Below are 18905 nucleotides of genomic sequence, written 5' to 3' on the forward strand. Positions count from 1 at the left end.
ATGCTGTTCGTCTATTCCAGGATTTATGAGAGTCAGTTGCCAAGCATTTGCTTTGGAAAACAGAGTTGCAAAGTAATTAACTTTGGTTAGGTGCACCACTCCAGAAAGCAGTGGTTACCTTTCTGGGAAACAAGATATTGGTCCTATATCTGGAAATGGGTCACTAAAGGAACCAGGCATGATATAGTGGAGAAGAGTAAGTCCATCACCACCAGTGGAGAAGAAATGAACTTTTTGACTTTTAGTCTCTGATGGCTGTTGAGCTGAAATCAGAAGGAAGAGAATTCCCTTTGTGCTTACCTGTGTCTCCAGCGAAATATGTAGACATTTCTGGTGTCAATCAACCAAGGAAGAGAATCTCATATCAGGGAGCCAAAACTTAGGTAATGATAATGGGCCAGAGTTTATAGGATAGGGAAATTCTATTTCCATCTGGACCTTTTACAGGGGCTTGGGGAGGGCAGATGGCTGACTTAGAGGAATCCAGATGAATTCGAGGACATCCTGGACTGGAGAGAAAAATGGCCTTTGCCACATGAAGACAGGCCAAGAGCTAGGCAGGAAGGCAACATGTCTAAATGAACTCATTATCTTTATACCCAGAAATCTCCTGCTCTTTGAGTATTCCCATTCTCAGCACCCTCTGCCCAAATGCCAGGCAGGATCCTAGAGGATCAGTAAGTCTTATAGATTCTGTTAACTAAATCTCCTGGCTCCATCCAGATCTCTCCATCTCCTTTCCATCCCACCCCAACACACACTCACACACACCACCAAGGCCATTGCTGTCTTTCACTGGAACTATAGCAATAGCTTTCTGACTGGTCCCCGGGTCCTGAATCATAGTTGAGCCCTCCTGTCCACCCTTGAATCCAAAAGGCAAATTCCCACTGTACCTAACCTACTAGTTTTGGAACTGGGGCCAACTTCTGCACCTCTCGTGCTTCAATGTTCTCATGTAAAATGGAGCTAATAACACCACCCACCTTGTGACCTTGTTGTGAAAACCGAATGCGTTACCACAGAGCACAGTACTTGGAACAGGAAACACAACTAATTGTCCTGCATGTTTTTGTCTACACTCTGCTAGGTGGCAGGGCCACCATGGCAGAGATGTGTCCAGCAGCCTCCACGGGTACCTCCTTGTAGGTGTTGAAAACTATGAGCCATCACAAACTGGAATGGAGTAAGCCATATTTTGTAAGTCAGACTGCCTACTTACCTGTTCCCTTTTTGTCTATTGCCCCCCATTAACACCAGGGCATTCCTAAAAGCTTCCCCAAATGTTCCAGCCTTTTCTGGGCCGTAAGTGCAGGCTCAGGCCTACTGCTGAGGTCAAGGAGAACACCCCTGAAGGTGGGGGGGACAAAGGCAAGCTGGGAATGATTTCCCAGGGGGAAGTGCACCCCGGCCTAGAGGCTCCATCTTCTCTCTTCCCGCCCCCCCCCCCCCCCCCCGCCATCATCTTTGGAGGTGCTAGGTGTGACTTCACCAGGGACCTGTCCAAATTATTAAAACTGCAGATAAGAGGAAAAAAGGGGCTATGGGCCCTGGGACAGGAACGCCACTAGAGATGCAACAGAGGTTGAGGAGTCTCGGGAACACATAGGGTGTAGCTGGCTCCTGGTCTCCCAGGATTTGGACAGCCACCTGAACTCCCGCCTTCGGGTGAAGGCTTCTGAGGAAAAGGGCGGAGGAGAAAACGACCCCTCGCTCCCTCTCTCACCTCCATTTCTCACTCTCCGTACGCCCCACATCTCTTCCTACCTACTTCCGAGCCGGCCTCCAGCCCTGCGTCCTGGTGATAAAACCGCCGGCCCCTATCCAGCCCACAGGGCCGGGCGCAGGATGTTGTACGAGCCGCGATGGCCGACCACTGCTTGTCTGCAGAGGGGAAGATCCCCAAAGGGTCTCCTCAGCGAGGAGGCGGGTGGGACGCGGGCGCAGGGCGGAGGGGAGGCGCACGGCCCGGGGCGGGGCCGCCGCAGGCTCAGATGGCACCCGGCGCTCGCGCCGGAAAGGGCGTCCCCCAGCGGCCTCCCGGAGACCCTCCCCGGCCCGCGGGGCGCTGGAGCCGCCGCGGCGGAGGCATGGCCGCGGGGGCCGCGGGGGCCGCGGTGCGCGAGGCGGCGCCGGGGCTGGAGGCCCCTCCCCAGCACGAGCAGGTACCGGGCGCCGGGCGCAGGCGGTGGGACACGGGGCCAGGGTGCCTAGGCTCACGCGGGGGCTGGGTGGCCGCACGGACTGGTCTCCGAGTCCCCCGCCGCGGCACGGATGACCTTTCTGGAAGGTGCTCGTGGCGTCGCCTCTCCCTACCCCACCCCACGGGAGCCGAACTCCTCTCCATTTCTCTCTCCCTCTCCCGCTCCTCTCCCTTCTCATCCCCTACTCCTCATTTTCCCCTCCCTTACCCCGCCTCCCCCACTCCGTCTCCTCCAGAATGAGCTTTATCCGACTCATCCCTGTCCATTCCTTGCTTTCAGTACTGGTTGCCCCTCTCTCCTTCCAGCTCCCCGACAGAAGCCCCAGGGCCCAGGTGAAGGAAGAGGACAGCTGAAGGGTGCTGGGTGTACATCAGGCTTGACTGTATGGTTCTCAAACTGCAGCGAGCATCAGAATCACTCTGAAAGCTAGGTAAAAAACAGATGGTTGGACTCTGCCCCCCAGGGTTTTTAATTCTGGACCTCTGGGATAATGCCTCATCATTTTGAAAGTCAGACTATTTCCCAGGAGGTGCTGATGCTCAAGCTTTGAGAATCTGTAGGCTAGCTATCCCCGCTAGGTTTCCCATGGTGATTTCAAACCCCATCATTACTATTTTTCATTTATAGATGATTCTTAGGCCATGATCACATAGCAGGAACTGTGCTCCTCCTGGGATACGGGGGATGCAGTTAGAGGTAGACCTTTCCTCTGGGAACTCACATCCCAGTGTAACAAGGACAAAATAACTCATAGAGGGTAGGAAGAAATTACTGTCCCCAAAGAAATTACTGTTCAAGTGAAGTTTTGTAGGATTTCTAGGAAGCGAGGAATTGCTTCTGGTAGGGAGGGTGGGCAAGGCTGACTGGGTGGATGGGGGTGGCTGGGCTTTTGAGCTGGGCCTCAGGGGGATGGGTGAGATTCCATGTGGCCATGAGAGGAAATGAGAATTCTCCATGCAGGAAATGGGAATACCAAATTACTTGGAGGTGAAAAAAATTTGGGGGTGGGGGGGTGGGAAATGACCATGGAGAAAGGTGGGGGTGAGAGTGGATATTCACTATGACCCTGGCAGAAATCCAGGGTTCATGAAGGCTTGTAGGAAGAGAAAGGTGGGTTATGGCAAGTTTTGTATCATGCTATGCATTGGAGATTGATTCTCTAACATGGGGAAGCTATAAGGGAACTCCATGACTTACTTACTGGTTTCAAACCCAGATCAGATCGTTCACAGAGTGTTATGGATGAAGAAGTCTGCGTGCTGGGAAGGGCAGAAGACTGGCAGAGTCACTTCTGCAGCTGATGTTTGCTCTCCCTTAAGGGTGCCATAGCTGCCTTGCCCACTGCCCTCAGGAGGTGTGGTCCCCTGTTAACTCTGTCCTGGGAGCAACTCAGAGCTTGTCCCTTAATCCCACCTTGTTCTGCTTTGCTGGCTACTCTATTTCCAGAACAAAGCACAGAGTCTGGCAAATGGCAGGGCCTTGGGAAATGTTTATTGGACAAATAAGTGAATAAATAATAAACATATAACCTCATGATCTGGGACTCTAGTCTGCCCAGCTCCCTGTGTACCTCTTTGTGCCAAACACCCCCTCCCTATTCCCCATCCTCCTTCTCCCTGTGGCCTAGGAAGCCAGCTACACCCTATGTGCTCCTGAGACTCCTCAAAGTTAGGGTGCAAGAGAGTAGACAGCATGGACTCAGCAGTTCTCTTTTCTGCTTGTCTGGGGCCTGCTTTGCAGGCTTTGATTTCCCCAGAGGACCCATCTCTGCCTCAACACTGTTCTCTACCTTGGAGTAGGCCAGACGCAGCCCCTCCCTACCGCTCCATCCGTGGAAGCTTTGTCCTTGCCCAGTGATATGGATTCCATATCACTGAACACAGCTCTCCAAGCCTAACATCCTTAGCTCCTGCTCACATACGTCCCAGGGATAGCAGTAGTTTGAGTTTACTGTTCTGGTTTTGCCACTCATTTTAGCGATATTTCTCTAACGGATGGATTTTTGTGAAGAGTTGAAAGTGGGGAAACTAATTTGGAGGCAGCAGCTGAGGTAAGAAATGATGAGGGCTGGCACTAAGAGGGAGGCAGTTTTCAAATACAGTTAGCCCTTTAACAGCACAGGATTGAACTGCACAGATCCACTTACACACAGATTATTTACAGTGCAGTACTCCAAATGCATTTTTCCTTACGATTTTCTTAATAACATGTTTTTCTCTACCTTACTTTCTTGTGAGAATACAGTATACAATACATATAACATCCAGAATATGTGTTGATCGGCTATTTATGTTATTGCTAAGGCTTCTAGTCAACAGTAGGCTATTAGTAGTAAAGTCCCAGGGAGTCAAAAGTTTTACACAGATTTTTGACTGTGGGGGGATTGGTGCTCCTAACCCCTGCATTGTTCAAAAGTCAACTGTGTATTGATTGAGTGTGTGATGTTACCAGACAGGGAGTATTCAGTGGTGGAGTAAGACAAGTAATAAATCACCAATGACCATGCCATGGGGTAACAATGTTCGGTGGACAATGGACCCACTGGGGAGGCCTAACCCAAAAGGCTCTTGGAGGAAGCAGAGTCCAGGGCATCCCCAAAGGGGGTTTGAAAAGCAAAAAAAAAAAAAAAAAAAAAAAAAAAAGAAAGGTGGAGGAAAAGCATTCAGGGGACAGGAAAGTTCTGCTTGGCTGGAGCAGAGGCTGTGCAGGGGCAGTGGAAAGAAAAGAAGCTGGAAAGGGCCACAGGAGCTGTGTTAGTGACAAGGGCAGCCACTTGTGTTTTGAGCGGCGGAACAAATGTGATCAGTTTGCTTTTCATTGGATCACCCTCACTGTTTGAAGGGAGAAAAGGAGTGGAGGTAGGAGCCCCCCTGGAAGAAGAGAACCCTCTGCGCACCAGGTTGGATCCGTCCTCAGGCCCAGGGAGGCCTTGCCAACCAGTCTAACGAGTAACAGCCTCTCCCCATGCTGGTTATTCTTTATCACACGTTCTGTTTAGCTTCTTCATAGAATTTACCACATTAGGTCATTGTTTTCTTTACTTGTTTATTGTCCACACTTTCTCTAGAGCACAAGGCCCAATTCATGAGGACAGGAAACTTGTATGTCTTATTCACCTTTATGGTATGGCAGCTCTTACCCCAGTGCCTGGTATCCAGGATGTAATCAATAGATGTTTGTTGAATGAAGGAATAATGGTAGGCATAGAGGCCATTGAGGTGGAAAGAAGTGGTTTGCCAAGTATTTGGGTAAGGTCTGCAGGAGGGTACTGGGTTGGAAGTGGAGGATTAAGGTCAAGAATGGCATCCCATATTTCTGTTTTGAACAACTGGTTAGGTGGGATGTAGAGCTACTGAGTGAGAGGGGGGCACTGGGATGGAACCAGGTTGGAGGGAAATTACTATGCTCAGTTTGGGGCAGCTTGAGCTTGTGTGTCTGAAGGACATCCAAGTGGAGATATGTAGAAGGCATGTGGATACAAGAATCTGAAGCTCAGAAGGGAGTTAAAGGGGAAGAGAGGTAAACAGGAATGTCCTGCAGGGAAAAAAGACTTGGCAATTGATAGACAAGGAGGCAGGGGAAAGGAGAAGCGGAATCAAAATGACGTCTTAAATTCTTTTACGTGACATATATTCAGGGACACATGGGTGGCTCAGTCGGTTAAGCATCCGACTTCGGCTCAGGTCATTATCTCTGGAGTCATGGGTTCAAGACCTGTGTTGGGCTCTATGCTGACAGCTTGGAGCCTGGAGCCTGCTTTGGGTTCTGTGTCTCCCTCCCTGTCTTTGCCACTCCCCTGCTTGTGCTCTCTCTCTCAAAAATAAACATCAAAAAAAAATTTTTTTAAATGACATATGTTCATGCAGAATATATTCAATATGGACAAATATAAAAAAGGAGTAAATATTCCAATATACACCAGCACCCATGGATCATTCCTGTTAGCATTTTGGTGACTGCTCTGGATATCTCTTTCTTCTGGATGTTTCTTTATTCTACGTAACTGTATATTTACATTAATAGGCTTATATTTTATACAACTGTTTTCAAAGCATGCTTTTTCTCTTAAAATATGTCATGGAAATATTTCTATGTCAATAAATATGGATCTGCATGATCATTTTAAAGAGCCAATTGATTTCCTTTGTTATAGATATATCATAACTCATTAACCAATCCCCCATGGGTTGACACATAGATTGTTGCCAATTTCTCAATATTATAAATAAAACTATGTAAACACCTGTGTCATCTTTCCCTGTGTATTTGTCTTTTCATTTTGTGAGAGATTATTCTTACGCTATTCTACATAGAATAAACAAACACTTTAGATTTTGACATGCCTTGCCAAATTTCTTTCTGGAGAAACTGTTTTAACGTACACAACACACCTGAAGGGCATGAGAAGGCCAGTTTTCCTCATCAGCACTAGTTAACATATAGTGCAGTAGTGGTAGAATTTAGTTATTCATCACTTACATATAACACCCAATGGTCATCCCAACAAGTGCCCTCCTTAATGCCCATCACCCATTTAAGCCCATCCCCCCACTCACCTCCCCTCCAGCAACCCTGTTGGTTCTCTATATTAAGAGTCTCTTATGGTTTGCCTCTCTGTCTGTTTTTATCTTATTTTATTTTTCCTTCCCTTCCCCTATGTTCATCTGTTTTGTTTCTTAAGTCCCACATTTGAGTGAAATCATATGATATTTGTCTTTCTCTGACTAACTTATGTCACTTAGCATCATACACTCTAGTTCATCCACGTGGTTGCAAATGGCAAGATTTCATTCTTTTTCATCACCAAGGGATATTCCATTGTATACATATACCACATCTTTTTCCATTCATCAGTCAATGGACATTTGGGCTCTTTCCATAATTTGGCAATTGTTAATAGCGCTGCTATAAACATTGGGGTGCATATGCCCCTTCAAATTCAGCATTTTTGTATCCTTTGGATAAACAGTAGTACAATTGTTGGGTCATAGGGTAGCTCTATTTTTAACTTTTAGAGGAACCTCCATACTGTTTTCCAGAGTGGTTGCACCAGTTTGCATTTCCACCAACAGTGCCAAAGGGTTCCCCTTTCTCTGCATCTTCGCCAACATCTGTTGTTGCCTGAGTTATTAATTTTAGCCATTCTGACATGTGTGAGGTGGTATTTCATTGTGGGGTTTTTTTTGTATTTCCGTGATGATGAGTGATGTTGAGCATCTTTTCATGTGTCTATTAGCCAGCTAGATTTTTTCTTTGAAAAAGTGTCTATTCATGTCTTCCCATTTTTTCACTGGATTATTTGTTTTTTGGGTGTTGAGTTTGGTAAGTTCTCTATAGATTTTGGATACTAACCTTTTATGAGATATGTCATTTGCAAATACCTTCTCCCATTCTGTTGGTTGCCTTTTAGTTTTGTTGATTGTTTCCTTCACTGTGCAGAAGCTTTTTATCTTGATAAGGTCCCAGTAGTTCATTTTTACTTTTGTCTCCCTTGCCTCCAAAGACATGTCTAGTAAGAAGTTGCCGCAGCCAAGGTCAAAGAAGTTGCTGCCTGTGTTCTCCTCTAGGATTTTGATGGTTTCCTGTCTTACATTAAGGTCTTTCATCCATTTTGAATTAATTGTATAGTGTAAGAAAAAATGAATCTTTTGCATGTTGCTGTCCAGTTTTCCCAGAACCATTTGCTGAAAAGACTATCTTTTTTCCATTGGATGTTCTTTCCTGCTTTGTCAAAGATTAGTTGGCCATATAGTTGTGGGTCCATTTCTGAGTTCTCTTTTCTGTTCCATTGATCTCTGTGTTTGTTCTTGTGCCAGTACCATACCATCTTGATGATTACAGCTTTGTAATACAGCTTGAAGTCCGGGATTGTGATTGCTTCTAGCTTTGGTTTTCTTTTTCAACATTACTTTGGCTATTCAAAGTCTTTTCTGGTTCCATACAAATTTTAGAGTAGTTTTTTCTACCTCTATAAAGAATGATGGTGTTATTTTGATAGGGATTGCGTTGAATGTGTAGATTGCTTTGGGTGGTATGGACATTTTAACAGTGTTTGTTCTTGGGACACCTACCTGTATGGCTCAGTCAGTTAGGCGTCCGACTCTTGATTTCGGCTCAGGTCATGATCTCACAGTCGTGGGATTGAGCCCTGTGTCTGGCTCTGCGTCTGCGCTGAGCATGGAGCCTGCTTAAGATTCACTCCCTCTCTCTCTCTGTGCCCCTCCCCCCCATAAATAAGTAAATATTAAAAAAAAAAAAAAGTTTCTTCCATCCATGAGCATGAAATGTTTTTCCATTTTTTTGTGTCTTCTTCAATTTCTTTCATAAGCTTTCTATAGTTTTTAGCATACAGATCGTTTACCTCTTTGGTTAGGTCTATTTCTAGGTATCATATGGTTTTTGGTACAGTTATAAATGGATCAATTCCTTGTTTTCTCTTTCTGCTGCTTCATTATTGGTATATAGAAATGCAACAGATTTCTAGACATTGATTTTATATACTGTGACTTTGCTGAATTCATGGATCAATTCTAGCAATTTTTTGGTGGTCTTTTGGGTTTTCCACATAGAGTATCATATCATCTCCACTAGGAAAAATCAGCCTGAGAAGCAGAGCAGCAGGTCTCTCCCCAAGAAGACAAGCACAGATCTCTTCCACCCACTTAGTATATGGATCATTTTGTGCTGCAGAGTTTCAGTTCTGTGGGAAACTGGATTGAGCTTCATTTGGGTTTCTTTTTGTTTGTTCATTTGTTTATTCATTTTCTTTGCTGCTGTTTTTGTTTATGTTGGTTTTTTTCTTTATTTTCTTTTTTTTCTTAAATACAGAAAGAGCAAATTTTTAATTTTATTCTTTTATTTTATTCTATTTAATTATTTAATTTTTTTAATTTTTAATTTCTTCTTTTAATTTTTTTTCTTTTCTCTTTTTTCTCTTTTCCATCAAGCTTCTCTTAACTATCAAACCAAAACATAGTGAGGATCTAGCTTCCTTTATTTAATGTTTGTTTTCTTTTTTATTTTTATTTTATTTCATTACTTTTTTCTTCCTCCAAAATTACAAGACAGAGGAATTCACCCCAAAAGAAAGAACAGGAAGAAATGATGGCAAGGGATTTAATCAACACAGATATAATTAAGATGTCTCAACTAGAATTTAAAACCACGATTGTAAGAATTCTAACTAGGGTTGAAAAAAGCATAGAAGACACCAGAGAATCCTTTTCTGCAGAGATAAAAGAACTAAAACCTAGTCAGGCTGAAATTAAAAATGCTATAACCAAGATGCAATCTCAAATGGATGACATGATGGTGAGGATGAATGAAGCAGAGCAGCAAATCAGTGATATAAAAGATAAAATTATGGAAAATAAGGAAGCTGAAAAGAAGAGAGAAAGGCAAAAGATCAGGATACAAGATGTAGGGAACTCAGCAACTTAATTAAGAGGAATAACATTTGTATCATCGGAGTTCCTTGTCATACTTTTAAGTGAAAACTATCTTATGGAAATGTTTTCTTTTTAATGTTAATTTTTATTAAAATTCTGTATATCCACAATTTAAAGAGTCAAAGAGTTCTACAAGACTTAAGTGGGACCCCATCACCACTCCACCTTCCCCATTCTTGATTTTCACTCCCCAGAGGCAACAACTTTCAGCTGTTCTCAGAAACCAATGGTGGACTCTCCTGGCAGGTGGTAGGCAGGAGCTCAGCAATGAGCAGTAATGTCCTCATGCTCCTGGAAGATCCCAGTGCTCAGAGGGCCTTATTCTCCCCAACCCCAGGGATGCTGCTTCTTGCCCTCAGCCCTGCAATGGGGGGATAGCCAGAAGCAGGAGAGTGCAAGGGCCACCTCCCAACCCACCCCATGTGTCCCAACCCCCAACCCCCAGCCCATAGGCACCCAGGGTCCTCTGCCCACAGTAATAAAGTGATTGTGCCCCATTGACTCCCTGTTGGCCCCAGATGTGGGGTGAAGGGTTGTGGGAGAGGCACAGTAAATGGACACATCCAGGGCTGGAGTGAATGCACAAGCACTGTGCCTTTTCCCCCTACTGTCTCTGCCTGCCCCAGCCCAGCCCCAAGCCAGATACCTCACTGTCCCTAAGAGAAGATGGGGCTGGGGAAACCCTGGGGTCTAAAGATTCAACTAGCCCTCTCAGTGGACCTCCTGAGGCTCTCCAGTTGTTTTGACCACCATTTGAATATCAGGGACCACCTGATGGGATCAGGGAACCATAGAGAAGCTGCCAGCATCACCTGCTACTTCACCCATTTCCTCTTTCCTGGCATTATCCTCCTTCCTGGCATTATCTGGCAAGTCCTGGCATTGTGCAAATACTGCCTAAGCCTCTACTTAGCTGTGTTATTCTCTCTTCTAAGGGAACCCCTCAAGAGGTGGCAGAAGCACAGATTTTATAATGAAACCTGTTTATCCCAAGTCAGAGAAATCCTAGATTGAATGGATGGCATTATTTTTTTATTCCATGTGTCAGATTTGCTGGTGCCATTTGAATAAAACATATAGAAAAAACACGTACTTAATATCAGATGTGTGTAACAAATGTCTTCTTTGCATTCCCTTCTTTGCTGTCATTGGGGATTTTAGCTTTTAACATATAGGACTAGGGATTAAGCTGTGTTCTCCATGAAAGTTATAAGATTATGTCTTTCCAAGGATTGCCTTAAAGGTTTCAGATGACCAAATGTAATAGATTAGTAGTGATCAAGGGAAGGCAGCATGTGCCTACAATCTGTAGGTCATTCGAAAACACTTCCTAGTCTCTGTGTTCTCAAACTCAGTCTGCAAGGGCAAGGCCAGATTACCCTCTTCCCTGGGGCCAGGCTTTAAATTAAATTAACAGGAGGACACAAAAGATGCCCCAAACAAGTCGAGCCTCTGGTCAGCTCGGTCTCTAAAACCTTGAACTTGGTGATACTTACTCATTGGCATCATTTAAGACACCAGCAACAGATGTTTTCTTTTTAGGATTTACATATCATATCCCAAAAGCCAAGGGGACACTGCTTATTGGGAGGCCACTCTCTACAACCTCGAATGAATTGCCAAATAAACTACAGGAATGGAGCCTCATCTGATTCTCTGACAGGAGCAGAATCAAATATTTATTAACAGTAACTTAATTACTCTTTTGGGGTGTGTGTGTGTGTGTGTGTGTGTGTGTGTGTGTGTGTGTCTTAGTTCCATAAGCAAATATTCTATTAGGGTTTTCATCCTAAGTTATTGTAGTACTAGGAAACATCACTGTTTTTCATGGCTTGAGTTTCCCATGTAATGCTGTAAAATACAAGCTGAACAAATGAAGAAGTTTTGAGAAGGGCTCTTTTTGGTTTTTTTTCAGATCTCTCACACAAAGCTTTCTGCGGATGATGAATGGAAGTAAGTGATTAGAATTTTTTTAATTGTTTAAACTTACATTTTAACTAAAATTACATTTCCACCTTAACAGTTTGAGAAATCAAACAAAGCCATCATTTATTTGTAAATTTCTCGGGGCACAGAAGGTGGGTTAGTTTAGCATGCATGCACAAAGATAGGATAAACCAAACTACAAGGATTTCATCTGTTTCCTACAGTGTGATTCATGCAGTCCCACAAAGCTGGGTTTATATGTCCTTCAAAATAGGACAGTGTCAAGTTAGTATTTATTTTAGGCACAAGATACATCTGGTTTTCTTTATATGCTATTTCCCCTGTGTTCTGGTACTTACATTGGGGCCAGTAGGGCCCTGTGGGCACCAAAAAAAATGAAAAATGAAAAGTTCCTCCTTTTTTGCATTATGGTAATCAATTATGAATGTATTCCTAATCAAAATAGGAAATACTTATTACATTTGCATACTACTTGATACCTTCAAAGTACATCCACATAGGTTATTTTGAGATGTTTTCATTATCTATAATGAGTGTTTTCCTTATATATAATTATATATATAATAGATGAATGTCACAAAGCATATTTTGTTTTATATCCATGCAAGTCTTATTTTAGGCTGATGATAAATTCACTCTGCTATCTACATGGCCTAAGTTCAAAGTCTTTTCATTAAATAGAATATTAAATAGTTATTTTGCTGTTGTGCCTGTAAAAACTATAAGTTCTCGTACCCCTTTATTTTTCTTCACTTCCCATTTCTTCAGAGGAGCAAGTGTATTTTTTAATGAGCTTCTGGAAATCATTTGTGTTTCTTAAGTTCGCTTCCAACACAAAGACTATTAACAATGTAATTTTATTCAGGTTGTTTACCTGATAGGGACTTCATCTTCTTCATTTGTTGAGTGTAGGGGTTTCAGTACGTCTAATGTGCCTTCCAACATTAACGTTCTAAGATTCCATCTCAAAGAAGCTGACCTCAGGCAAGATTTACTAGGCTCTACAGGATCATTTCTACACGTTCTCCAGCAGGGGGCACCCTCAGTGCCCTTTTCTGAGGCACCTAGTACTTCTCTACTCGTTAGAGTAGCTGTAGAAGTTACGGTAAAGGGGCTCCTGGATGGCTCATTCCCATAAGGTTAAGCGTCCAACTCTTGATTTGGGCTCAGGTCATGATCTCATGTTTCGTGTGAGTTCAAGCCCTGCATCAGGCTCTCTGCTGGCAGTATAGCCTGCTTGGGATTCTTTCTCTCTCTGCCCCTCCCCTGCTCTCTCTCTCTCAATATAAATAAATATTTAAAAATTAAAAAAAATAAATTATTAGTAAAGGGGGAAGAACCCAACCCACATACCCAAGGGGTGCCTTTAAAAGGCTACAATCTTATGGCACAGAGTATTACCCTGCAGTGTTTGTGGGGTTTTCTTTAAGTTTATTTATTTATTTTGAGAGAGCATGAGTGTGGTGGGGGGGAGGGGGGGAAGAGAAAGAGAAAGAATCCCAAGCAGGCTCCACACTGTCAGCACAGAGCCTGACTCGGGGTTCAAACTCACAAAACTGTGAGATCACGACCTGAGCCGAAATCAAGAGATGCTTAACGGAGCCACCCAGACACAGCTCTGCAGTGTTTTCTGATGTGCACACTAAATTCACACCATATCTAGTCATAAGTGGAAAGAAACTTCAAGAGATTTTGTGACTCATGGTGCCCCACTGGGGATGAAAGATAATGCTAACCACTATTTATAAAGTACTTGATTGGCAACATTCATAATTTTCCCTGTTGCCCTAATCTTGACCCTGGACTGCTCTCTCTTCCTCTAGCCCAGTGATTCTCAATCTTGGCTGCATCTTAAAATCACATTGGGAACTTGAACTACCACAACAAGTACCACAGACCAGGTGGTTTAAACAGAAATTTACTTCCTCACAGTTCTGGGGGCAAGAAGTCCCAGATCAAGGTGTCAGCACATTTGGGTTCTCCTGACACTTCTCCTTGGCTTGCAGATGGCCGCCTTCTCACTGCATCTTCATATGGTTTTCCCTCTGTGTGAGTTTATAACCGGATCTCCTTCTAAGGACACCAGTCAGATTGGATTAGGGCCCACCCAGTGACAGCATTTAACCTTATTCCTTAAAGTTCCTATCTCCAAATACAGTCGCCTTCTAAGGTAACTGGTGGGGAAGGGGGGGTAGGACTTTAACATATGAATGTGGGGAAGCCCACAGTTCAGCCCATAGCACACAGAAATGGTCATTTAATTGATCTGGCCACAGCTTGGACATTGAGACTTTTAAAACTCCCAGTGATTTCCAATTTACAGCAACATCAAGATCCACTGCTCTAAGCTTTCTTTGAAGCCACTTCTGCTATAGGAAGTTAAACCAGATGACATACTGTTATAATGTTTTCTCTACCGTTATGCAAAACCAAGAGTCCAACTAAAAACTGAAACATTCAGCCATCATCTAAATATGCCTGCCTAAGATAATACTTAGGCTTCCTCTTTCTCCTTATAATGAAAAAAAAAAAATTTATACGGCTCACTCAGGAGTTTTCTGGAGGCCTTTGGATAACATTCTCTCCATTAGCACCATCTGCAGGATATCCTTTTACTTCAAAATATTAAAAATTACTTGAAATTACCATATTTTACTATTTTGACTTTCGGAAATGGAAATTTCATATTATTTAATCTAATATAATAATCTATATATTATATGTTATATAATATATTACATAGTTTATTATAATCTAATAATAATTATTATTCCTTATTTAAGAACAAATAAAATAACATGGGGTTTGCAGTTCGAGAACAATCTTGTGAAGTACCGAGGGGCCATTATTTTAAGTTTGCAAGGAGGCAACTGAGCTGCAGAGAGGATGAGTCACTTTCACAAGTCTGTGTGGCGATGGGACTGGTATGCAGGTCTGTCCAGAGCCCATCAGTGATTTTTTTCAGCCCCATCCCTTAACTTGAAAGGACAAGGCTGAGGCCAAAACCACAAAGGCAAGCTAAGGGCTGAGAGGAATCGGTATCCCTGATGAACTCAGGTTCCTCCTCTCCATTGCCCCCTCCTCAAGCCTGGGAGAAAAGGAAAAATTAAAAAAAAAAATTGTTTTTAATTAAAAAAAACAACCAGGAAAACTATAATCAAAGCTTAAAACCCCCTACATTTGAAACCTCCAATTGCTTTCTATGAGCCCAAACTTTTTTTTTTTTTTCCTAAATATACTGTGCAAGGGTTGAGGCCTTTTTCAGATGACCTCATTTGCTGGTTCCAGCCTGCAGCAGGAAAGGATGTACAAGATGCACCGGGGCCATGAGTCCATGCACGTGGAGATGATCTTGATCTTCCTCTGCGCACTGGTCATCGCCCAGATAGTGCTGGTACAGTGGAGACAGAGGCATGGCCGGTCCTACAATGTGAGTTGCCCCAGGGGGACTTCTGGAATCCTGTTCTTCCTGCCACATCCCTCCCTTGAAGGAAATGCTTTGGTTTCAGTCAATGGTTCTCAACGAGGTGTAGTTTTGCCTCCAGGCAATACTTGGCAACATCTGGAAACATTTTTGATTGTCACGCCTTAGTGGGAAGGGAGAGGAGGATGGGAATTACTTCTGGCTTGTAGTGGGTAGAGGCCACGGAGGCCACTAAACGTGCACAGGACAGCTCTTCGCGATAAAATGTCAATAGTAACAAGACCAAGAATCCCTGGTTTAAGTAAACCAATTTTCCTTTAGCAATAGCAACTTCTGCCAATGCCCTAGGAAAAGGAGGATTAGGAATAGCAGAAACAGAAGATTGAGGCTAACTTTGAGCAATAAACTCTCTTGGCATTGATAATTTGCATATTTATGGAAATGTGTTGATGCCAACATCGCACTGACCTCATCAGTAGAGTTTGATCCCATTTTCATACACCAATCCCACTCGAGCAGTCCCCTGGAACTTTGCCATCTCATGGGCTCAGAATCGTAGCTCAGGCCATGTTGGACCTGAGACCTTCCTACTGCAATGTTTAAGAGCAGTGGTTCTCAAATTTTAAGGTGCATCAGAATCACCTGGAGAGGTGAATCAGTTTGTTAATCAGATTTCCTGGTCCCACCCCCAAAGTCCTGGATTGAATAGGGGCCCAAGAATTTGCATGAATAACAAGTTCTCCGGTGGTGCTGATGCTACTGATCTGAGACCACATTTGAGAACCAGTCATTTAGATTTGAGTATGTTGCACAGGAAGAAAGTCCTCAATTAACACTACATGGTTCTGGGTCTTGGACTTGTCATTGTATAAGAAGACTTATCTGTGACGTATGAAATGCTGGCTTAGACCAGTATTTTATTGTATTTCATTTTTAACCATCACAAAAATTATTCCCTTTTGAATTCTGCATACTGTTTAAGTTCAGACAATTTGAACATTTTATTTAGAAAGGGACATCCTTTTTTTTTTTTTTTTTTTTTTTTTAAGCAAACACATTTGCTGCCATGCCAGTGCTGTCTTGTCAATTAAAATAAACATCCCCTGGGGCGCCTGGGTGTTTCAGTCAGTTAAATGTCCGACTTTGGCTCAGGTCATGATCTAGAGGTTCAGGAGTTCAAGCCCCTCCTCAGGCTCTCTGCTGTCAGCGCAGAGCCTGCTTCAGATCCTCTGTCCCCGCTCTCTCTGTCCCTCCCCACTCATTCATTCTCTCTCTTTCTCTCCCCTCTCTCGCTCAAAAATAAACATTTAAAAAAATTTTTAATAAACATCCTCTATATTGCACTTGAACAAATTGTTTTTAAAAGAAAAAGACTAGAATAAAATTTCATTAGTTATTCACTTATACAAAAGAAAACCTCCATAATATATGTTAACCATGGTTTTCTTATCTGCAAAATGGAAATAACCTAATATACAGAATCTCTGGAGTCCTTAAGTAAGAAGAAACCTGAATTCTTAAGGAAACCATTCATAGCCCTGTTCCATAATTCCTTTATAACTGATAATTATATCTGGATTAGATATTTTAAAACATGTCCAGTTTCCATGGCAACATAAGTACAGATTTTGCATGGAAAACCCCTGCCCTTGAAAGGAAATGCCTTATGAGCCACCTGACCTGCATTATACCCCACTACTCCAACACCATTTTTATTTGATGACTTTCGAGGCGGCTTATCCCAAGACTATGTCCTTGTCTAGTATTTGAAGAAATTGCCCCTTTGTCAACTCTCTGAAGATGTGTATCACCACATCAGTCAATGTGGAGCTCACACAATGGCTCTACCTAGCCACAGATAGACCTGCCCATGGATCAGAGGCCATTTGAAGGACTTGTTGCCATTGGAGGTTCTAGCCCTTAATGAATCAGGCTACACTGGTCCCAGGCAGACATCCTTGAGCTCAACAACTGTTGGTTAGCTGGAGGGTTCTTCCCAAATTGTTTCTTATTGCTCACTACATAAGCTGTGCTGCCTGGAATAACTTCCAGGCTTGTTACTTTCACTTGCACCCCATCCTTCACCAACAACTGGACTCCCTTAGTCACCCCACTTCTCCCCAAAGTTGCTGTTTCTGTGTTCTTCTATCACACAGGTCCTCTATTTTATGGCTACCAAGAGGGGTTCTGTGGTCCTAAGGATCCCCTTGGAGGTGACCAGATGACTGTGATAGTGGCCTCTCTTTTTTTAATTTTTTTTTAACATTCATTTTTTGAGAGACAGAGAGAGACAGAGTGTGAGTGGGGGAGGGGCAGAGAGAGAGGGAGACACAGAATCCGAAGCAGGCTCCAGGCTCTGAGCTGTCAGCACAGAGCCCAACACAGCGATCAAATTCATGAACTGTGAGATCATGACATGAGCCCAAGTCAGATGCCTAACCGACTAAGCCACTCAGGCACCCCAGTGGCTTCTGTTAGAGTGATCCTGCCTGGCACTTTAACAAAGCCGGGAACCCAAATGAAGATAGCCCACAGTGGTCAAGGACAGATTTTGGTCTCATGGTAGCTCTATTGGGACTCTGCTAGATTAGCTCATAATCACGGTTACCCTCTAGAATATTTCCTACTTCTTTGCCCACTGGTCAATCTATATTATGCATTGTCCCAAAGGAATGGGTGGAGTAGCCCCTTTTCCCTGCATGTCTCTGTTGACAATCTTTGACTGAAGTTGAGAGCCAGCATGTGAGGCTAATCTTTCCCATACTGCTGCCTCAGATTTGCCCCATACTTTGCATTTCTTCTAAAGAGTTCACTGCCAGAGCCAGTCATCAGAACACAGCCATTTCAGGAACTCATGGTGAAATCTGTAACCATTGAATTTGGAAATGGTTTCCAGAGCAATAATAGCTGATTCCAGCACTAGTTTCCAGCTTTCTTATTGTACTCTGCATAAACTGTATCAAAAAAACCCTGCACCTGACATACTCTTCAATTTAACATCTTTTGTTTTGAAAGTTTATTTTTATTTATTTTGACAGAGACAGAGAGAATGGGGAGGGGCAGAGAGAGAGGGAGAGTCCCAGGCAGGCCTCTGAGCTGCCAGTGCAGAGCCAGATGTGGGGCTCCAACTCACGAAACTATGAGATCATGACGTGAGCTGAAATCAAGAAGAGTTGGACACTCAACCGACTGAGTCATCCAGGCACCCCATCTTTGGGATGGAATTTGATAAGGACATGTTTCCACAATGTTGAATTGAACAGCCTTATCATCCAGGGAAAACCTAACTTTTACATTGTTTCTCTTGGCGTCTAAGATCATGTGACATCTAGCAGAACTACAGAGAGTTTTGAACATATTTATAAGATTCATGAAGTTCTTGGCTCTTTTCTACAAGGGGCCATATAATACAGTTTATTTCTATTACTCAATTTTATAATCTCTATCAATTTATTAGTAACATTATTTATAACATTTTAATTATAATTCCTATAGTAACAGATTTGTATATAAATTACCATATATAAATATTTACATATAAATTAGTTATTATTGGGGCGCCTGGGTGGCGCAGTCGGTTAAGCGTCCAACTTCAGCCAGGTCACGATCTCACGGTCTGTGAGTTCGAGCCCCGCGTCAGGCTCTGGGCTGATGGCTCGGAGCCTGGAGCCTGTTTCCGATTCTGTGTCTCCCTCTCTCTCTGCCCCTCCCCCGTTCATGCTCTGTCTCTGTCTGTCCCAAAAATAAATAAAAACGTTGAAAAAAAAATTAAAAAATAAATAAATAAATAAATTAGTTATTATTAAGTTGTGATAAGTGTTTTTTTATACATTATCTAAATTACTCCAGAAGATAATTATTTTTTATCCCCTTTGTGAACTA

At 43.1% G+C, this 18905-nt stretch overlaps 1 protein-coding gene across 1 annotated transcript in view; it reads left to right on the forward strand.

The window, feature by feature from the left end:
- The first annotated feature begins 2023 nt into the window (after positions 1-2023).
- The window catches only part of RNF175 (ring finger protein 175), a 48286-nt gene continuing 31404 nt past the window's right edge, over positions 2024-18905 (forward strand). Inside the window, 3 exon segments of the mRNA XM_030312884.1 lie at positions 2024-2165; positions 11568-11605; positions 14888-15029. Of these exon segments, the coding sequence (XP_030168744.1) occupies positions 2091-2165; positions 11568-11605; positions 14888-15029 (255 nt within the window). The 5' untranslated portion in view covers positions 2024-2090.

The sequence above is a fragment of the Lynx canadensis genome, chromosome B1, assembly GCF_007474595.2.
Source record: "Lynx canadensis isolate LIC74 chromosome B1, mLynCan4.pri.v2, whole genome shotgun sequence".
NCBI classification, from domain to species: Eukaryota; Metazoa; Chordata; class Mammalia; order Carnivora; family Felidae; genus Lynx; species Lynx canadensis.